The following is a 22,458-nucleotide window of genomic DNA, read 5'->3' on the forward strand; positions in this document are numbered from 1 at the left end:
GTAATGATAAAGCTGTGTATACCGATACTGTAAACACCTCTTCCTCTGACTTTGCTTTCTAAAACATGAGTGCAAAAAATAAGCAGGCACCGATGCCGGCAGTGTCCTCAGGGGACAAAGCTGTGAGTGCTCAGTCACTGCCCCACGCCATGAGGATGCAGGTACTGCTGTCTATTTCCCAGCAGAGGCACACTAGTATTTTCTTCCGCGTTCTGCCCATTCCAGCACGCTGTTTTCCCTCACCCTGCGCTCGCCCTCCCGGGCCGTTCCCCCCGCGCACCCCGTGCCCGCCCGCGGCCGCTCGCACTGCGGCTCGGGACGGACACACGCGGCGCGGCCCGAGCCTCCATCGCGGCGCCGCCATTGGCCGCGCGGCCGCGAGGGGGCGGGGCTGCCCCCGCCGGCCGCGGGCGGCCATTGGGCGGGCGCGGCCACGTGGGCGGCGCGCGGCGCGCCGCGGGCGCTCTCGCGAGACTCGCGGCGGGTAAGGGGGTGGCGCGGGCGGAAGTGCGGCCTTTCTGGGCGGCGGCGCGGCGCGGCGAGGATGAAGGTGAGGCCGCGGCGGCGGTGCTGGGGCCCGCGCGCCCCGCCAGCGCCCATGGCTCCGCGGCGGCGCGCGGGGGCGGCCGCGCCGCGCCAGGGGCCCGGGGGGCGGCGGCGGGCGGCGCGGCGGCGCCGATGCGCCCGGATTGCGGCGGCGCGACATGGCGGTCGCGCTGAGCCGTGCGCCTTCCCCCGCAGCTCAACATCTCGTTCCCGGCCACGGGCTGCCAGAAGCTCATCGAGGTGGACGATGAGCGCAAGCTGCGCACCTTCTACGAGAAGCGCATGGCCACCGAGGTGGCGGCCGACTCGCTGGGCGAGGAGTGGAAGGTGAGCGGTGCGGGCGTCGGGCCTCCCCGTTGCTGCGCGCGCTGCCCCGGGCGTTCGTGTGCTTTTGTTCTACGCGGTCGTGCTGTCTTGCTGCTCTTCGCAGTACGCTGCTGCTTTTGGTCAGGTTGTCCTAAGCCGGGAAGACAAAGTCTGTGCCGTAACGTAATTTTGGGTCGTCTTTGATTGATCCGAGCCGTAATTGCTGCCGTTGTGGTTAAATTGCAACCAGGATATGGAAGGTAAACACCATGCTAGATCTCGTGGAGGGATTTACAAGAGTGGAGTCTTGATATGGGTGATCTGGCATACTTTGGGCAAGGGGGTGCTTGTGGTGCTCTGAGTGTCACTGCTGGAGCAGAGGGGTAGGACTAGGTGATCTCCAGAGGTCCCTTACAACCTCAACCCCCCACAAAACGGGGAGCAGAGTGTTCATTTTTCTTTTCATGGACAAAACCTAGATCTTGGCTCCCAGGAAGCAGCAGATCCCGCAGCCGAGGGGACAGTGCTGGCGTTGTGGTGCAGCTTTTCCTGAGTCACCGCGTCGCGTGCCCGTGCCTGCTCCGCAGAGCAGCAGAGGGGCGGCAGCAAGCGCGTGCCTGTGTGCCTCCGCAGGGCTACGTGGTGCGGATCAGCGGCGGCAACGACAAGCAGGGCTTCCCCATGAAGCAGGGCGTCCTCACCCACGGCCGCGTCCGCCTGCTGCTCAGCAAGGGCCACTCCTGCTACCGCCCGCGCAGGACCGGCGAGCGGAAGCGCAAGTCCGTGCGCGGCTGCATCGTCGACGCCAACCTCAGCGTTCTCAACCTGGTCATCGTGAAGAAAGGTGAGAGTGGGGACTGCCTCGTGTGGACAGGGTGTGGGAGGCTGGCCCGAGCGCAGGCCGCACGCGTGTTCCGAAGGCCCTCCCGAGTTCCACACTAGTTGAGTTACCTTTGGAAGCGCTGCTTCTGGACTGAAGTGCTTTTATAAGTGCCAGCAACGTGTTTGTTCTAAATTGGAAAAGTGTAGCTGGCTATTGCAGTCCTGGCAGGTGTGTGCCAAAGATTCCTTGGTATTCTGGTGAGGTTTTTACATATTCCAAAATAAAAATTGATGCTTTCCGATTAAAAAAGAAGGCGTTTTAGCTGTAGGCTTAACTAACATAGCAAAATTTCTCTCGAAGGTGAAAAGGATATTCCTGGACTGACAGACACAACTGTGCCACGTCGTCTTGGTCCCAAAAGGGCCAGCAGAATCCGAAAGCTCTTCAATCTCTCTAAGGAAGATGATGTTCGACAGTATGTTGTGAGGAAACCTCTGAACAAAGAGGGTAAGAACTCAGGTTTTTCTACTCGTCTTTCTGTGGTACTGAATAGGGATGGCCAGTCTACTGCAGAGAGTGAACCTCGTTGCCTGATAACTCATCTGCTGCTGCAGTTAGTTAACTTAAGGGTTTAGACTTTGTCAGCTGTACATCGTGAATAAGAAGTGAACACTTCTCTGTTTTCCCTCCATTTCTCTCTAATTTCTCCATCTCCTAGGAAAAATACATGTTTTTTTAAAAAATCGGTGGAATATCTGGTTGTATTTTCTGATACTCCATATAGTAACCTTAATTTATTTTTTTTTTTAGTAGAATTAGATGGAAGAAGAGTGTTTGAATATTTTTGAAACATCCATTTTTGGTGTGATGGTGGTAGGGAATCAAAATACTGATTGATGCGGCTGAGACACTTTTTTTTCTTTTTTCTTCCCTGTTGTGGCAGTCTGAAATGTGCTTTTCTTTGGAAGTCACTTTTTTTGTTCTCCCCAGTCTCTTCTTGCAGTCCAAGATTCGTTTGGTGTTCTGTGTTAGCACATGATACAGGAAGGGTGAGGAGTGTTTTAGGAGAAATAATATAATAATAGTGCTCGGGCACTGTGGAGAGTTCTGGGGTAAAACTGCTTGTTGGCATGGCAGCTGTGGTGTCATGGGAGCTATGCTGTGTGCTGCAAGACAGTGAAATCTCACAGGTGCATGTATTATTTATGTGAGAAACTTCTAAAGCTGAAAGTACAACAGTCTGCTCTGAAAGCAAGAGGATTGCTTTCCATCTTTACCTACTTCAGGTCCAGGGAAAATGTTGAAGGTGGTCATCTGAGAAGCAAGGGATTCCTCACAAAGCTGCCTGCAGGTGGAGGGCATTGTTTCACAGCAATGTCAACAGTGTTTGTTTTTTTTGCTGTTAAATTCAATGGTAATTGATTATCCTTTCTGTGAAACAGGCCTAGATGCTGAACTAAGTGGTTTGAGTTAGTATAACAGTATTTAAAATAGCATTGCTGTTTAGAGTAAGTGGCACTTGCTGTTCACAGATTGGATAGGGGGTGCTTAGGGCTGTTTTGGAAGAAAACTGTTGCTTTTACTGATCAGAAGTTCTCTTTAGGCAAGAAACCTAGGACCAAGGCTCCTAAGATCCAGCGCCTAGTGACTCCTCGAGTTCTGCAGCACAAGCGCAGACGCATCGCTCTGAAGAAGCAGCGCACCCAGAAGAACAAGGAGGAAGCAGCGGAATATGCCAAGCTCTTGGCCAAGAGAATGAAGGTGGGTGTTTGTCCTGCTTGGCTATATGGAGTCTGTAGGATCAAGGGATTTGGTGATCTTGACTGTACGTGCACTGCACAACTACATTGTGTTATGTAGGACATGAGGAATGCTGGAATGCGAGTGTAAGCGCCTCCAGTCAAAAGCATTTTCCTAAGCATTACCGTCTCCTGCCAGTCAGGGGCCAGGCTAACTGCTCTTGCATTTCTGTGAGGCTGGAGCTTGAAGACAGTGGTGCTCAGGCTCACAGTGGCAGTTGTGGCTTCACAGTCCTTTGGTGTGGTGCTGGCCCGGGCATTGGGGTGACTGTGGGAAAGCAGGTTCCAACAGTTGCCCTGACTGGAAAGTGACTTGGTAAAGAGCTGTTGGCGTTAGCTTGTGACCTTGAACATGGAAGGGCAGCCACCGTTTGCACAGCACTCTTTGTTAGAACTTTCATCAGTGCTTTAAAACTTCCTGCCTTCCAGATGGGCAGTGCTCGAAAGCAGATAGATAGACTGTGTTCTGAACTCTGCAGGAGTGCTTTTTGACTGTAGGTTGCGTTACCCTTTAGTACTGTGTTCAGATGCATGGGCCTGTAGAGGTGTGGGTACCTGCAGGAATCTTACCATCTGGCAGGAAAAGGATACTGGGTTTTGCTTTAGTTACACAGTCATTATTGTAGTGTGTTTCCTTCAAGTTCCATTTATGCAGGGGGTTTGTAGATCTCTTAAAGAAATACTTGATCCAAGTGCAATGTCTCATCACTTGTTTTGTACTTTTTCCCCCTGTCCAGGAGGCCAAGGAAAAACGCCAGGAGCAGATTGCCAAAAGGCGCCGGCTTTCTTCATTGAGAGCTTCTACATCTAAATCTGAGTCAAGTCAGAAGTAAAGATGCATGTGATGATAAAAATAAACCCCTTTTGTGGTTAACTTTCACCATGAGACTTTACAGTCTGTCTTGTTACTGGTCGTTTGTTAAAATAATCATTCTTCTGGACAAACTTCATTATACAACTACGTTAGGACAGGAATCATTGGTCTTGATTAAGTTCTTTTCTGGCAGTATGTGATCCATGTTCATGCATTTGGTGAAAATAGCAAAGTTATAATAGCCTTGAGCATAACATAGTAAAAACCTGTGGCCTTCATCTGATTTGGGGAAGAGTTCAGTGTATTTTTGCACTTTCCTCCTGATAAATGGAACTAAAGACTGACTGGGAGTAAGCCACCTATTATAAGATTTGATGTTGGCATTTCACTTAAATGTTAAAACCCTGTACTCTTTATGTATTCTGAGACTGTGCTTTGAGCAGATCCAGTACTTGAGAGGGGTTGATGAGAGTGCAGTGGTGATGTGAGACTGCCTGCCAGGTGTTTGAAGTGGAATGGGTTGTGCTGAACAGGTTGTCTTCATGGTACCTTTGACAAAGTAGTCAGCATCCATCTCAGTTCTCACCCAGATTTCTTGTTTTCAGTAAAAAGCCTCAGCATGTTAAGTTTTTATCACCACTGGAAAAGTAATGAGTGCATAAACACTTTCTTAGTTTCTTGTGGGCCTAGCAAACCTACTTAAGCCAAGGTCTCACCTGACCTGCTTGGAAAAAAGTTTGCCTAGAATATAGAATCCAGAGTCCTACAGACTGAAAGTTGCAGAACAAGAGCCTGGCTGACAATAGGTTTCAGGCCTAGAAAGGTTAAGTAGTCATATTGAATTTGTAATTTGGATTAAGTGATACTGATGTGAGGTGAGGGCAGAATTTCCTACTTCATGTATTCCTGCTGCAGCTGTTGTAAGAGCAAGAGAATTATTTTAAAATAGAAAGCAGTTGTTCCAAACTGCAATTTAAATTGTTCCAGTTTGCAGCCTGGAGCTCTACTGGAAAACAAACAAAAAAAAACAGCTGGAGCTTCGGTGTGAGGAACAGGGGTTCTGGACACAATCTGGTTTTGCTGTTTGGCTTTGAAATTGTGTCGGCACAAAGTATCTGCAGCTCTAATAGCCTGCACTAGATAAGCATTAAATTCTGTAGTCACAGAAAGGCCAGAGGCAAAAATGCTTAAGAAAGAGGCCTGCACAGAATTTGAGCTCCATTCTTTTGAGCTCCTCTCCAGTAAAGGGGTGAAGCAGCATTGGTGCCTTCCTGAGCCCTGGCCAGTTGCCCATCCTTGTGGAGCTGCTGGGGCTGGCAGGCACCTTGGGGGCTTGTCCAGGCCCCTGCCAAGAGCAGGGTCAGCTACAGCAGGTTGCTCAGGGCTCTATCGAGCAAAGATGTGGCACATACTATAATTCTCCTGAGCCCTCTCTTTGCCTATTACCTTTATGACCCTCTTTGCTGGACTCATGTTTACCTGCCCTCCTTGCCCAGGGGCTGTGGCACACCATGGCCTCATGCCCACCTCGTAAGGGGAAGATCAGCTCCTTCCCTGTCTGGCAATGCTCTTCCCAAAGCGCTCCAGGGCGCAGTCGACCTCCCTTCCCCTGAGGGCAGGGTGGGTAGCTCATGGTCACCTTGTTGTCCACCAGGACACAAGGGGTCCCCCTGTGTGTCCCTCTGCTCCCAGGCACTTGCCCATGGGCCTGTGCTGGTGCGGGGGATCACGGGCCCCAGTTGCAGGGCCAGCTCTTTGCCCTCCTTGAACTTCTCATTCTTGTGCGGCCCCTGCTCCAGCTTTGCCTGTGTGAGGACAAGAGTTGTTTGGTCCTCAGAAAGGGGGAGAACCAGCACTACTAAGTTGCTGGTGGTAGCTTGCGAGTCAGAGAGAAACAATTTCCAGCTAGGCCCTCCAGCTATTACAGCCCCTCAGGTTGCCAGTTGTGGCACAAAAGGAAACGCACTGTTCTTAGTCCCTGCATCTTCCTCGCGTTCATGTTTCTTTAGGAATTCCTAAGGACAAGCTTTGATTCCTGCCTCCTTCCTACCGCACCACTGCATCTCAGAGCAGTTCCCGTTAAACCTTCCTTTACAACACAAACCAAACCCGAACTCAGCACCTGCTCTGACAAGTACAGTCCCAAACCTGTTCCCAGCTGCGCACCCAGCGACCCTTTTCCAGGTCCGAGCAACAAGTTGACCCTACTGAAGGCCGGGGCCATCGCGCTCAGGTCCGGCCTCCCTCAGGGTGGCCGTCAGCTTTCGCCATCTCGACAAAGCTGCTGCTTCCCTAGGGCAGCTCGGCCACGCTCCCTCCCTGGCCCCATCTCCCCCAGCAGGAGGCACCTTCTCTGCCCCAACCCCATCCTCGCCCTTTCCCACCACTCACAATTTCACTGAGGTGCTATAAGCAATTCTCACCAGGCAGTCAAAGAATACATGCTTTGTCTAATTCAGAGACATTCACATTTTAAGGCTAGTCAAGCAGATAATTATCAAGGGCAAAAGGAAGCTGAAAAATGGGAGTTTCACATGGAATTTGCATGTATTTTATTTTTGGGAAATACATTAAAAATTGTTGTACTCTAAGATGCCTATACAGAACTCAGAATACACAGAGTGCCCTTTCAACTCAAGAAACATTTGCAAATGTACAAAAACATTATAGAGCAATACTTGTTAATCAAAGCACAGTAAATGGAAGCGATCTTGCAACCGTTCAAACAATCTCTAAAACAGTGCAAATTTTATTGCATTAATAAAAAATTCCCCAACTCACTAAAATTCTTAATTTATTCACACTACATCCTTTATACCCATTAAAATACAGTTGTATCCCCATTAAGAGAGTTGTATCCCCACTGAAATACAGTTGTATCCCCATTAAGAGTTGTATCCCCAGTAAAATACAGTTTATCTTAAGATCCTTAAAGGAGCTTAATATATTTCTAAAAACAGCAAACAATCCCTTTTATTTGCACCATTGATTGATGCAGACTGAAAGACAAAAAGAAAAATCAGTTACTCTCCTCATATGCATCATAATAAACAGCACAGGAAAAAAAAAAAAAAAAAAAGGACAAGAGTTCAATTTAAGTGCTGAAACTGAGCTGTTAAGAGTATATGGATGTTATTTTTCTTTTGTAAAAATGTCCATGAGAAAAAGTTCGTATATGTAAGACACCTTAAAATTTTGATTAGTTAAATGAATAAAGGTTAAAAATACACAACCTGTGTTTTTAAAAATTATAGTTAATAAGATTACCTCTTTACCATTTAATGAAATAAAGGTATCTGCATTGATGCAATTGTTAAGAGTTTTAAGGAGAAACTAATGGGTAGATTGTGCAGTTAATTCATTTTTAACAAATTGTTTTAAAATACAATTTACATGGTCTAATTAATACACTTTGAAATATTCTTCTGTGTTTCAGCTAATGAAAGGAAGCAGTATACTCAACAAAAATTATAAGAAAGGTATATTCTTTTAGGTGAGGCAGTTCAGCAACCATTATTTCAGTTACCATGAAATATAACTACTCTTCTACAACTGCAATGTAACTTCTTTTTCCATGCTTAAACAACATGAAAATTCGCTTAGCACAGGACTTAGTTATTTGCAAAGTAAATGAATTTAGTTTTAAAAACATTTGCTAAATAACACTTTACCATTAAAATTTAATTCTCTAAATTTGAGTTACACAATATGAAGACAGGATACGTCTGTAAGTAACATGCAGATATTACTAGAACATGAAAAGCCAGTATATACTATTGTGCCAATACTGCAATTCTACACATTCTCTTACACATTCCTTCCAAACAGGATTTTGAACTCGATTCCACATTCACTTACAGTTGTTGCATCTTGAGAATTCTAGTACGCGTAAATAAGAAGCTGGACACTTAAGATCCCGATTTTAAACTTTTGAGGTCACATTTCTTGTTTGAGTTCTCAAAACAAAAACATACACACACACACACACACACACGTATATATGTATATTTCCACAAGCTACCGAAGCCATAAGGAATTTTTGCATGATTTGACAATAGATACAAAGTATGTCCTCTCAGCATATCTGACTGCCATTTAACATTGTTAGGACAACAGTTCAAAGAAGTTCTCTGTGTACTTGTTATTCCCACAGGTATTTTCTAACATGCTTGGACTTGGATACTTCATAAACTTTTTGCCTACGCATACACAGCCAGTTTAGTTTGCACCCTTACTTTGTGCAACCCACTGCAGGTTTTCATTATCTGCAACCATTTTCCTAAACTTTATACATGAGGTTTTTATGATAAACAGAACCACCTACTTAATAATGGCCAGCGAGTCATATGCCAACCAGAAAATCTGGAGGCAAGAGGTTGTTACCAAACGAGCAAAATACTTATTTTGCATCCACTGAGAACTAAGGCTAGACTCATCCATATCAGCTCCCCAACACTCCTGTCCAGCTCAGTTGTGCATCAGACACTCAGGATCCTACGTGTGAAACAGAATAGAAGCATCTGTACTAGAAACCAAGTCCTTCCAAAGGAGTCCACGGATTTGCAGAGAAAAATCTACTATGTTCTTAATAGAATAATAAACACAATGTAAGAGTTTGCAAGAGTTTTGAAGATCTTCCCTATTCATTTTTGGCCATATTTTCAAGGATGAATTACTGAGCTAACCTTTGTTTGAAACAAACAAACAAAATCTGCATACTCTTTTCTTTGCCACGCCCATAATCCTTTGCTCTTTCAAGTAATGAAAGGCTAAAAGTCTTAAAATGTCTAGGTGTAGGAACACCTGTGGTCTCTGCCTGGTTGTAGCAGAGAGAAAAGTCACAGGAGGAACAGGAGGTGCATTTGAAAGCAGACACAGCAACACAGAAGTAAACTATGACAACTCTTAATTCCTTTTTTTTTTTTTTTTTTCCTCTCCCCCCCCCTTTTTTTTTTTAAAGAATCTTCTCAGATTAGACCTTAATAAAGAAAGCAGTATCACTGGTCTGCTTTTGATTAGAATCATGATTTCATTCAAAAACCAGATGGATAAAACTAGGCATTAAAATACAAGCCCTGACTTACGTAGCTACAGCTCTATTAAAAAGTTAATTATGGTAGGCACAGCCACGACTTGAAATAAACGCATTCAGGACTTTCAGCACCCTGAAATCCAGGTGCACACAACAGAAGCAGAAGCTAGTTTGTAGTGTACAGAACAGCCCATGTGCTGCGGGAGCACATTCATTCTTCTGGAAGAATGATTGGGAGTCACCCAAGTACCGTTTTGCCTCAGTCTTGAGGCCTTTTTGGTTTAGTGTACATACACAAGGAAAGTCTAAGAAACGCTCAGTGCTACATACTGCAACATAGCCTACCCTGGCTATTTCTACAGCACTACTGCTTCACTATCCTAGATTTTCAGCAACAATGAGAAAGTTGCATTTCAAAGATGTACAAGGAATTTGGATGTCATTTGGTTATCTAAGACACTGTACAGACTTTCTTTGTAATTTAATGAGATGGGAGAATACAAGGGTACCTAAGACTTGATTATATGCAAGTTGTGTCAGTTGTATGGAAAAGTATGTACCAGCATGTCATTAAGTTCGGTACAGAAAAAAAATGCCATTTTTATTTGTAGAAGTAATAATTGTTTGCAGTAACGCTTCAGAGAGATGTTTAGTTTGAAAGCACAGAATTGTTCACATAAATTACATAATAACAGAAAAGAAGAAAATAAGAAAAATCAGGCAATACAGCTGTATATTAAAGGAAAACAGTTCTACATTGTGGTGCAATGTGATGTCAGATATTGGCAAGGAACACGCATAAGCATCAAAGAATGAAGGGCAGAAAAAAAAAGGAAAAAAAAAGTCATTGGCTGCTTCTTTGCTTTTCACAATTAAGAATACATTGTATTTTCAACAGGTGAAGCTGAAGAGCCTGCCCTTAATAGCATTTGTAGACAAAATGTAGTGAGTCAGCCTATAACACAAAAAGTATTTGCAGAAAAATCCCATATTTGTTTTATAGAAAAATAGATTTACCAATAGGAAGCTTGGTTTTGATTTTTCAGCTGGTAGCTGCTTCAGACCGAGAGTCATAATCCTCAAGTTTAAGAAAGTAGTATGCAGTGATTATATTTATACTCAAGTTGGGTTATAGTTTCAGCTGTGCTCCCTGCAATAAAGCTGCAAATATTTCCCTTTTCTGCTCTCTCCATGAATAACTCCATCCAAAAACTCTCAGAGTTCAGTAAAAGTAGGAATAAATCTTACCATATTAGTCTAACATTAGAAATATTTTAACCACAGAACAGTGCCCAAGCTCTTCTTGCCAAAGATATAACTATTTTTGTCAGTTGGGCATGTAAGGGGAGGAAATGTCTTATCACTAGAATGAAACTGAAGATGAAATTTTCTTTTATGATCATTCATTCAAGCACTTCAGTTTTGCATGGACACACAACTTGAAGATAACATTTACAAATATACTTCTAATTGAAATATTGAGTTTGGACTGTAAGTGCAAAATAACCTTCAGGCTATGTGAGATAACGGAAAAAAAAAAGAAAGAAAGAAAAAAAAAAGAAAAAAAAGAAAGAAAAGAAAAAAGGGTCAATGAAAGGACAGAATAACGTCTAATTAGCATCCAGCTCTGACTGTTTAGTGTAAAAGCCTACCATTGTTCTGGAGAAAACATTGGTATATTCACAGGATCCTTCCCCCCTTTTTATCTTCTTTTATCTTTTTTAGATCAGTCAAAGATCATTTAAAATATTGACTGCAACAGGGATCAGTAGCCACGTAGCAGTTTTAGGTAGTGTAATCTGATGAAGACCGTTACATTCCAACTTCCAAACCAAAGACTCATACATTTACATTCATAAATACATACTGTATACAAATGCAAGATATCTCTCTTTAGATAAAGAACATTCTAAAGTACTGAAAGGTCTTATCATTTTGTGTCAGAAAAGGACTTTCACTAAAATAGACAAATATTGGTGGAAAAGTCACCAACTATATGCTTCTGTTTAATCGCCATCGTTCTGAACAACCTGATATTGTGGGGTGGAGGGGTGGCATTTGGGGAATAAGAAAGAGGAAATATATACAAGGAAAAATGCAGATACATCACTCATCTCATCTATCATCTCATAATCATCTCATCCTATTAATATAAAATTAATTATAGCATACATTAACATTTTAAAGTACTTTACACTCTTCTCATGAGATGATATACAATAGTGTGTTGTAGTTGCATGAAATCACTGATAAATTGCTCAATTATCACCCTTTTTGACGTTCAGAAAATGTATGCATCACCACCACACTCCTGTTTTTTTCCACCTCTGCTTTTATCTCACCACAGTTCAATAGCTTCTATTCTCCTTTTCATATTAAAGGTGCTCCAAAGCATTTCCTACAACATTCAACTCTACTGCTTGGTGGAGCATCTATTTTCTGCATCTTGTCAAGGACATCCTTAGGTAGAGCTTTAAGTGCAATTCTGTATTCACTATCGAAGACCTCTGAAACAGAAAGAACGTGGTTGAAGTCAGTCAAGAAACACCAAACATTCAGTCCCGGGTAGTCACTTGTTTTTATAAAATAGTACAGTAAAGGTATTTAGCTTAAATTAAGCACTGAACTTTTTGTTTTGTTTTGTTTTACTTCCCAAAATATATCCTCATGAGAAACCTGAAAAGTATTTCCAGGCTGCAGCATCAGAAAATGTAACAGTGGCAGTGCAGCCACTTTTATTGTAACACTGCCTGCTGGCTCCTGAGATGTTCCTCTTGTCACATTCTCTCAGGAACTCCCTGGCTGGAAGTGTCAGCCAAATAAAAGTCACGGTTAAGGGGTTAGCAGGAAGGGATAGACATAAAATTCACATCCAGGTAGCAAAACACCACAAGGGTCATCTGAGATATGTGCATCTGGGAAAGATAAGCAAGATTAGGAGCCAAGTTTTCCCATATAAAGTTCTAAAAATTAAGCTAATAAAACCTATTACTAGTTTCAATTAAAATGTCAAAACTCGTAGCCACATCTGAATTAGATTTCCATAAAAGCAACACCTACTCCAACAGTGATAGTACTTGTACTCACCATCAAAATGCAGCAATTAACTTGCGTTAAAAAAAAAAAAAACTCAAAAATATATTATTTATTACACTGCACACAAAGAATTCATGTAGTTCACGCAGAAATAGTATTTTTACTTACCAATGTCAATATTCTCTCTTCCAAGAGATACCAGAGACAGGAAAAGGATTTCTCTATAAAAACTCCTAGGAAATATTTGGAAAGGTGAGTAAATAAAAGTACCAACCACTCTAAATTTAGAAACCCAGTGTTATATACAGTATTATCTTCCCTGTCCCTCTTGCTTGTGAAGATGACTGATCTACACAATTACTAGCTTATGGAAAACATGCAGATGTGAGAAAACCGTAACTCAGATTACGATAAAATTACAAATCACTGCAGTTATGCAGTAAATGCAGCAGTTATCATACAGTCTCCCTATTGAAAATGCCACAAAGACTTCAGAACAAGAAATACAAATTTAAGCACCAGCTATTTATTAAATTTTCTTCCTTGAAGGTGAAGACAAGCAGCATAGAGAAGTTATGCTTTGTTTTCATTTTCAATAGCTAAGATTTAACTTAGAAATTGATATCATGTAACAATTCAATATTACTTTTTTCTTTTGGATCTGAGAAAATTTCTTCTTTAGGTAGCTTTATTTATGTTTAATAACAAACTACAGTGCCAAAGATTAACTTAGCATGATAGACTCTTGAACTTATCTGCAGCAATTTACAGTAAGGTGTTTTTGGTGTGATGACAGCAAATGAAGCTTTCTTTGAATTGTAGTGGTGATCACAAAAGATGCACAATATTTTCACATGCCTCCTTCCTAGAGAGTATGCCTGGTCGGTAAAAATTTTGGTAGTTTGGAGAAGCCTTCAAAATGCTGTATATTTATATTTAGTAATTTGCTGGATCAGCAGCCAAAATCTTCATAATCAATTAGTGCATTTATATTAACTCACTTGATTTGATAAATTAGATTTGTGTCTACACTGTCAGTATTTGTGTACCCATTGTTGCCTTAACACATTTCTAACTGAATACTCTTTAAAGACACTTGTGAAGTACATATCAGCTGATCTTGTTTACTTTGGGTGCAAAGAAAACAAGAAGAGATGGCCCTTTACCTCTGTCGTTTGACACCTGGTTTAACTTTCTGTAGAAGGAAGTTGATTGGTTTAGAAACATCATTGTGTTGGATACTCAGCTTGATATTCTCTAACAAGGTGTTTGTTGCCTGCTCATCTTCTGCTATTATGGAGGATCTCTTCTCAGCAGAATCTGGGAAACACAACATTTTTTTCACATCAGTAATAGAAGATAAAATATATACAGAATCTCTCTTTATTTTGCAGAAGTTTATTAGAGTGGAATGGCTTTGTCCATATATAGTCTTTGCTTTGCAACACAAGTGATAGGGTGCATCATTACCCATGTGCTATACCTTTCCTACGACAAAAGCAAAAGAGACTGAGGGGTCTTTAGTTTCTTATGTTTATGTTGCCTGGGATGTTCTGTTATCTAAGATCTATGACTGTACTTTCAGCAAACTTTTTTTAAGCCTAAAGATATTTTTATACAAAATAAAATAAAAGAAAATACTATCACATTTCTTTAACAAAGTCTTTCTTGAAAGCTGTATCAAATTTCACATTTCTTTAACAAAGTCTTTCTTGAAAGCTGTATCAAATTAACTGGTAAGTTGCGCTACACACTGTAGGCAGCAGCATCATGGAAACTGAAAGAGAAAATCCATAAATATTAAATTTATTTCAATTTACTATAGGATATTTACCATCACGATTTGTTGCTTGCAATGCGACTTCCAGAATGATACTTAACCTTTGGAAAACAGTGACTCTTTAGACAGCAAACATGGTGTGTAATGCTGTATAAATGAATTTAAGGCTAGAAATCATAAAATCGTGCTGCCCTATCAACTGTGGTTTACAAGCGTAATTTCTCATTTTCCAAATATATTCTTTGCACTGGTGTTGAGCAAATACCTTATTTTTTTTCCAGAAAAACATTAAAAAAAGAGAAGTTTTCCTCCTTTATTTACATTTACTATACATATTTATGCATTTCATTCCTATCTGGAAGGTTTTTAGGATGCTTTGCAGAGAGTATGTCCCAATCAATAAGCTCTTGTGAAATCAAGAGAAATACTGAATCTTACTCTGTGCTCTGACTGGAGTTTTCTCATCAATATGCTTATGTTTAGGATCTTTAGGACAAATCCTTTCTTCTTCTTAAGACCAGAATTAGCATGGTATGTAATTCTTAACATTAAAACAAAAACCAAGAAGTTTGGAACAACAAAGTTATATTCAATAATGATATGTAATGGAATCCCAGAGATTGCAGAAACAGCGTCTTTACACAATGCCTTTTTTTTTTTCTTTCCAAAGAAAGTAACAGAAGGTTGTCTTTAATCTTACTCTTATGATAGTCAAGCAGTCTGACATATTTGCATTCTTGCATATTGTTTGGAACTATGAACTTTCATTCATTTATAAAAATGCAAGATACTCTTTTCCATACATTCTTCTTTCTCATAGTTGTATAAACATAATACGATAATGTAGTGAAAAACTTGAATCAGGTGCAGCTTATCTAACACTACAAATAAACTGAATGCTCCCCGTTCCACTTACAAATATATTACCTATGAAAAACAGAATACATATCTTTTCATACCTTTTCACACAGAGTAGAAAGATACTTTGACACATAATTTGATGTTTACACTATGTTGAGTACCTAAGAAATGGCAGATGTTTCACATAACAAAAGAGTTTTCTGGCTTGATGGGACCTATGAATTTAAGATATTACAAAGCAACAATTTCTTTCTATAGCCCGTTCCATCTCCTTCCCGTAACACTTATTTTACTTACTGAAATTTCTCCAAGATATATACAGGGGCTCTCCAGGCTCTTGGTGAAGGTTAATATTGTCCCATAGAAGTTGGATGTATACCAGCTTGCTATCTTGAGCAAGAGATGTCAAAGGAAGCTAAAATCATGACCAAAAGAAAAATGTTCAATAAAATTCACTACGTGCTTGCTTATCCATTTAAAAGGCTACTCTTTTAATGGTTTTGCAACAACAACAACGACAACAGATTATTTTATTAATCCTCCTCTAGGCTAACTACACACAACAGAAACGAAGTACCTGAAAGTGGTCAGTGTGAAATATTTAAAGAACAGTGGAAGGAGGCTAGAATATACACTTCTTGATGTACTCTCTCATCTTTACTGGGACGGAAGGATAAAAGAGCTTGCCCTGCAATGCTTAATGTCCATTTTTAGTTTAGTTCAGTTTAATGCAGACTACTCTGTTATATATTGCTATCTCCTCAGGACAAGAGGGACATGAAGCTACTGGAAAAAGCCCAACAAAAGACTACAAAAATGTTTAAGGCACTGGAGCTCAGAGAACTGAGATTGTTTAAACTGGAGAAAAAAAGGCACCGGTCTGACCTTATTAGTGAACTTAAATATCTGATAAGGGGAGGAGAGCATCTGATGGAGGCTAAGGAGGAGGGAGTGAAAAGACAAAAGTGATACAGACTCTTTACAGTGGTGCCCAGTGACAGGAGACAGTAAGTACAAATTGAAACACAGGAAATTTCAGCAGAATGAAAAAGTACATATACATGTATATATGACAGCGACTGAGTACTGACATAGGTGGTCCTGTTCTTGGAGATACTCAAAAGCTGTCTGGATGCTGTCCGGGACAACTTGTTTCCATTCTTTGAGGAGGAGGTGAACTACATGATCTCCAAATGTCTCTTCCAACTTCAACTATTTTGTGAAATTCAGTAGAGTATGAATAATAAAATTTTGCTTTTAATAGAAGAAAGAAACTTAAGCCAGTAACCTAACAGAATCATAGACGTCAGTATGGAATCAACACTGTATGGATTGCAATGTGTTGCATTTGTGAGTTGCTACAATTCTTCACAGGCTCATCCTGCTTCCTTCTACTTATCATCCATCTCTGTAGAGACAAACACTCCAGATTTTTTAAAGAGAACAGTTCAACTAGAATTTAAGCCCTGTCTTTGCTCATTACCCTTTCAGATCTTTTGTTGAAAAGAAGCTTATCTACTAGTATTACAAAACCAGGAATCTATATTGTTTTATTTGATCCGAGCTACTCGGAAAGGATTTATTCACACTGAGCCAAATACTCCAGTTTAACATGAAGGTACCTGAAGTTCTGTTATGGGGAAGGCACTCACCTGCACTCCATCATTGCAATGTTCAGATGTTAGAATGAGCCCAGGTAAATTACTAGGTAGATCCAACCGTCGGAAATACCAAACCAAGTTCCAGAATATTATGGGATGTTGATTAATGAATTTAGACGTATGAATAACTTGCTCTCCCTCATTTTCCAACAGTGATTCAAGTTCCTTACGCAGTACCAAGGGGCTCAAATATGGTACAGAAACAGGAAGAGGGTTAGGTCTTTCTCTTAAAGGATCCTAGAAAGATGAAGAAAAAATGTTATATAAAGTGAAAGATTTTCTTCCAGAAATACTTCAGGGTTATTTCTCTTGAGAATCCCTATTTCCACAGTTTTTATTAATATTTAGGAATGAGTGAACACTCATTTTAGGAATGAGTGAACACAATAGCTTTAATAGTATTAGCAGTTTTGACTGTAGAGGTGTCTCTTACTTAACCTTACAGAACAATCACAATTCTTGAAAACTAAAGGCTTTTCATTCTTGAAAGGGAATGTTGTTAGCTGTAGTATTTAGTCTGATATAGAACTTGTGTTATTTTTAAGAAAACTTTCCGTTTAGAAATATAAAGAGTAGCTTTGTACCATTTTAAGTGCTTCAAATAGAGTAGCATTGTTTGCACAGTACACTGAAGAAGCAATTCCCAAGAGACTTTCACATGAACTGAACATGAAGGACAGATTTTCTCTGAGTTAACTATATGGAAAAACATTAGATCATGCCCATACCAAAAATATTGTACATTGCCAGTATCAGGATATTTTATTCACTTTAAGTTCATTGTATCAGATATTTTGTTGTCAAACCTATGTGGTAATTTCTAAACTTACCACAACTTCTTGCAAACTATTTGGAAGACTAACTGTTGAAATGCCATGAGACGGTCTCTGGGAGAGATCAATGTTCTGCAGGGGACCTCCAACACTGTGACTCCTAGTCAAAGATGCTCCTCTTCTTGATGAATTATTGGCAGATGTCTTCATAGTTCTGGGGCTTTTGCTCTGTTCTTCTGCTGTATCACTGGATCATGGAAAAGAGTATGTGACTATGAACTTACCCAGCACTCCTACGACAACAAAAAGGAAGCAGAGAAATGCTGCCAAATATCCCCAGCCCAGATATCCCAAACATACTCCAGCAAATATCCCCAGAAATCCTGATTAGCGCTGATTAGCGCAGCAGGTTAGAGAGAAAAAAAAAAAAAAATCAAAACCAAACCAAAAAAAACCCACACTTCCCTGAACAATACAACCCTGCCTCCAAAGCAGCAGCTGGGTATAACCTGAGAGATCAACCTGGAAGTGATGCAGTTCTGCACTAGGTATTATTGTTTTGATATGGTTTTCCCTTGCTTAGAAAGAGCAAGATGTAGTTTTGTCAAAACACCAAGATCAAAGATTGTATTGTTCTGACAATGCATTTTTTAAATCTCTTCTTCCCTTTATTTAACTTTTTCTGAAATCACAAACACCATAAAAATATTTATAGAAAAAACTGTGAAACTGTATGTTCATATAGCTAAAATAGTTTTAAAATAAACACTCCCAAACCAATAATTTAAACAAAAACTGTATTTGGCTTGTCAAGTCACCTACTTGTCCCTCATAACTGAAACAATGAACAAATTCAAGCCCCTCTCCCCTGCCACTGAGTCCCCTATACTTCCTTCCCCCTCCAGCCCTCCTCCCCCCAGAAAAAGGCAAGCAAAGGAAAGCAAAAGGGTCTCCTTCCCAAAAAACTGCAAACAGAAACCAAATTAATTTCAAGGTGATTTTCATTCCTAAGTTTATCTAGCTTTTGCCAAAAATATGAGGTTCCAGAGGTTAACATAAAGCAGTTTCAACTCTCCATTTTAAAATACTAAGACCAACTACTACTACATCAACTGAATTTTTAATAATCTGAAACAGGCATTAGCCAGGGATCCTGAGATTTCCAACTTGAAAGATAATGAAGATAAAATCAATCAAAACATCACCAAAATAATCAATAAAACCCACGGAACAATTCACAGTAGCACTATTTCAGCTCCTTCCTCTTCCAACATGACACCTTCTCCCAAAAGCTTCTTCTCTCAAATGGTGTCATAAGCTTCATCGCAAGCAATAATATTGCTTACATGTAAATGTAAAGCAGTAGTATTTGTCATTAGAATAGATGATAATGGAAATTTTGTGCCACTCCAAAGTGCCACTTTGTCTCAAAGAAGAGGGTCCCAGCAAAAGGACTTATTTTTTCCTGCAAGGCTTTTTTTTTCCTGCTGCATTAGATTCTAAACCCAAAGAAAGAAGCAGGAAGTAAATTAGTGTGTATTTTTAAAGGTGAAGGGAGTTTAACAAGAGTCAGTAGAACCTTTTACCTATTACTCAGCACATTCAGAACATCTGAAAGGAATACAAGAGAACCAATTGCAGCAGTTGCAACTATTTCCTGATACTCATTTAGAAGAGGAGAAAAAAATACTCCAAGTGCTGATTCCAGTTCTACCCACCTCTGTTCAGCTGTAGTGCTAGTTTCTTCCACTATGGTATGGCTGGACTGTGGGTGATCTGAAAAGCTGATCAGATCAGCAGCTGCCGGATTGGACAAGAGTTTCTGCTCCACAGGATCGGTATTTAAAGGAATGTTACCACTCTGTAAACTATCTCCAGAAGTACTTTGCTTCAGAAAAAAACTAAGTTATAGCACAAACAGAAGGGAGGAGAAAGAGGAAGGTTGAGATATAAATATAGCATTCTTCTGAAAGTTAGAATTTTCTACATTTGCATTCAAGAAGTAACAAAGGACACCAAAGGGTAAAAACACACAGGCACACTCACACGCAAGCTGGACAACAATACAACTTCATTGTATTTTCTTTACTGACACTTACATAGAAAAAGTATATTACACATATATAGATCTGGTCTGCAATATATGAAATCTTACTTGAAGGTGGCAAAATTACAAATGGATTCTTAGTTTATAACTATTTACAATCAGTCACAAATAGCTTGCACATCACAGAATGACTGCTATTTTAATAAAGCTGAGACTGGAAGAAATTTGCTGTTATAGACACAGTGTAACATGAATATACCTTGCTTTCCAGAGGCATTGTAAATACAAATAATATAGATGTTCTGCTTCAGCATTAAAGATAACTAATGGAACCTGCAGTTCACTGCAGTAATAGTTACAATGAGGATTTATTTCAAGTTATTCTGAGATAAGTTTCAGTTCTGTTCTCCACAATGCAATTACAAGAGGTAAAAATAATCATCTGAGATAATAATAATACTAGAGAATAAGAAGTTGCGGCATGTGTAACTGAAACCATTTCCTAGGATATGCTACACAGAACTGCTAGTAAATTTGATGTGGGAGGACTTCTTTGCTCTCAATTTTAGATTCTTTTTCCACACATGATCTATTAGCTCTGTTTTAAAAACTAAAGAAAATTAAAACAGTTATACTGTCTCCTCTATAGTAATGCTTATAAAAACATCATATGAAGATAAAAAGATTTTTTAAAAGAGCAATAAAAACACAACGAATCTGAAACTTCTTTGCCTTTTCCTCTCTTTTTGCTAGAGGCCTCCATGGTTTACAAAATTTGTAACTAATATTGAAATGTCCAATAAGCAGAGACATACTGTAGCACATCTAGATAGAACCACAAGGAAATATAACTAAGATATGTTTCTGTATAAATATAACTGTGTACAAGTGCAACAGCAGAAATAAAGCAACTGTAAAATTCACTAACCTTGCAGAACCCCGCAAGTCTTTAAATTCAACTTGGAGTAATGGTAGAAAAGTACTTTTGCAGAAAGGACAAGTGGTGTTCAAGTTTGAATCATCTGCTGTCCATCCAGCCATAATTTCCTCATCATAAACCAAAGAACTGCAAGCTCTGCACTGAGAGCAGCTTGACATCAACACCTAAACCATTGAAGAATCAATATTATCAGCTTTACTTTAGAATTCTTTTATAATTGGCTTTTGTGACATTGTATCTACAGGATTTTATTAGGTTAAGAGAATGGTTAGAGAAACATGAGATTTATTACTACCTTGTCACTGCAGAGTACATTATTTTTTCCACAAAACTTTTACCTTTGAAGCACAAATATTGATCATATATTTTTGCCAAGTATTTTGAAGCATAGAAAAAGCATTTAAAAAGCAAAAAGCATTACCCAAAAGTTAGCATTTGCAATTGTTGACCATTGTGCAGACTTCTGCGCTCAAGTATTTCAGTCAAAGTATAGTGCTTTAAAAAAAAGCTTATAGGGAAAAACAAAGTTGATTCCTGCACAGGAAAAGTTCCATCACTAGATTAGACTGGAAAATACCATCAAAAATAATCTTGTACTAGCAGGAAAAGAATATGTTACAATCCTTATTTTTAGATTTCATGTTATTCATCCTCACTTGAAACAAGCAAACTCACCACCACAAAAACATATAATACACTGTCAGTCAATGATTATTTATTTATTTATTTTCCATGCTGTGTCCTTTACATAACACTGTCTGTAAGTTTGACAGGCATAGATGTCCAAAAGATCAAACATAGAAGAAAATTATATGGAATAACAATAACACACACACACACAAAAAAAAAACCCAGCAAAAAAACACCAACAACACCGCTGAAAGTATAAAAGAATAGTCACATGCAGCAACTCCTGCATGTTTTAATGCTCCTGCCAAATGTGAACTTAAACATGTCAAATATCTGAGGTAAAAATATGAAATGTTTTGTACTGTGAAAATTCCAACCACAGCTCAGCTTAACAGGTAGTTCAGGTAAAACATTCATCCATAACAAAAAACTGTGTATTCCATCTATGAATTTATTAATCATACCTCCATTGCATAGTTTTGGAAAATACTAGATAAACTAGTATTATGGGAAGAACTGTGCTCTGACTTCTCAGAATCCAGGACCTTCATACTTCTTGGAAATAAAACTTCACCTGTACAGAGAGGTTAGTTAGGCTCTTTATTTGAAAAAAGAGTAGTTTACTACTCCTGAAGAATAGAATTCTGTTTGAGTAAGAAGATGGTGATGGAATGTATCCAAAGACATATGCAACTAACCTTATTAGTTTTGCAATATATATATAATATAATTATTGTAATTAACATTTCAACATTCTTTTTGTCTAAGACAGGACCTAGCAAATTGGCTACAGGAAAATATAGTCCAGGTAAGTAAATTCTGAATATATAGAAAAAAAGAAAAAGGCAAAACCCAGTAAAATACACCTACTTCTGTAAAATTGTTCAAAGTTTCCTCGATTGAAAATCTATATATAAATAGGAAATGGAAGGACACTATCAGATGCAACACATTGTGTCAGCCACACCACTATTGTGGCAAAGTGCTCCCTGGCTAATGCTGCAATAAAACAGACAATCTTTAGGTACGGCTGGGTTATATCAGTATTAGCTTTGTACAGGAGAAGGCTGAAAAAAGACAGAACATACCTACCGAAAGGAAATGGCTGCAATCAGTTTTTGAAAGGAAAACTATCGGCACTACTTACTTTGATAATCCCAGTCAAGCTTTCCTATTCAAAATCACTATCAGAGTCACTTCTTCATGGAGAAGGCACTTTTGTTTCTTCAGATAACAATTTATGCCTATGAACAAATCTTAACCTCCCCAGTTGTTCAAGGCTGCCACCATGGCTGACAGCTATATTTAGTTCTTACGGTCCTCTTAACCAACTGGAACTGGAAGACATATCTTCAGACTTAATATTTTTGCGAGAATATACTGGACATAGTTAACTGATGTTCAGTATAG

General features: G+C 39.8%; 2 protein-coding genes across 2 annotated transcripts in view; one reads left to right on the forward strand and one right to left on the reverse strand.

The window, feature by feature from the left end:
- Positions 1 to 526: 526 nt before the first annotated feature.
- Positions 527 to 4,362, forward strand: RPS6 (ribosomal protein S6). Its single transcript, XM_088538348.1, has 6 exons — positions 527 to 550; positions 742 to 873; positions 1,486 to 1,696; positions 2,036 to 2,182; positions 3,279 to 3,436; positions 4,212 to 4,362. The coding sequence occupies exons 1-6, from the start codon at positions 545 to 547 to the stop codon at positions 4,305 to 4,307; spliced, it is 750 nt and encodes a 249-aa protein (XP_088394474.1). The 5' UTR covers positions 527 to 544; the 3' UTR covers positions 4,308 to 4,362.
- A 7,183-nt stretch (positions 4,363 to 11,545) lies between these two features.
- Positions 11,546 to 22,458, reverse strand: part of DENND4C (DENN domain containing 4C) — a 63,852-nt gene continuing 52,939 nt past the window's right edge. The window contains exons 25-33 of the mRNA XM_088538349.1: positions 21,513 to 21,622; positions 20,407 to 20,582; positions 19,150 to 19,332; positions 17,489 to 17,678; positions 16,650 to 16,895; positions 15,295 to 15,412; positions 13,523 to 13,676; positions 12,525 to 12,589; positions 11,546 to 11,827 (exon numbers count right to left, since the gene is read on the reverse strand). Coding sequence (XP_088394475.1) covers positions 11,691 to 11,827; positions 12,525 to 12,589; positions 13,523 to 13,676; positions 15,295 to 15,412; positions 16,650 to 16,895; positions 17,489 to 17,678; positions 19,150 to 19,332; positions 20,407 to 20,582; positions 21,513 to 21,622 — 1,379 coding nt within the window. The 3' untranslated portion in view covers positions 11,546 to 11,690. The remainder of the gene's footprint in view (positions 11,828 to 12,524; positions 12,590 to 13,522; positions 13,677 to 15,294; positions 15,413 to 16,649; positions 16,896 to 17,488; positions 17,679 to 19,149; positions 19,333 to 20,406; positions 20,583 to 21,512; positions 21,623 to 22,458) is intronic.

The sequence above is a fragment of the Tinamus guttatus genome, unplaced genomic scaffold (genome assembly GCF_059628265.1).
Source record: "Tinamus guttatus ecotype Peru unplaced genomic scaffold, ASM5962826v1 Tinamus_guttatus_pri_ptg001022l, whole genome shotgun sequence".
NCBI lineage: Eukaryota > Metazoa > Chordata > Aves > Tinamiformes > Tinamidae > Tinamus > Tinamus guttatus.

What these genes read in the sequence shown, in the direction of transcription:
- RPS6 (XM_088538348.1), top strand. An exon ending in CGCTGGGCGAGGAGTGGAAG is followed by an intron (nt 874 to 1,485) that starts GTGAGCGGTGCG and finishes GTGCCTCCGCAG; the next exon opens with GGCTACGTGGTGCGGATCAG. An exon ending in CCTGGTCATCGTGAAGAAAG is followed by an intron (nt 1,697 to 2,035) that starts GTGAGAGTGGGG and finishes TTTCTCTCGAAG; the next exon opens with GTGAAAAGGATATTCCTGGA.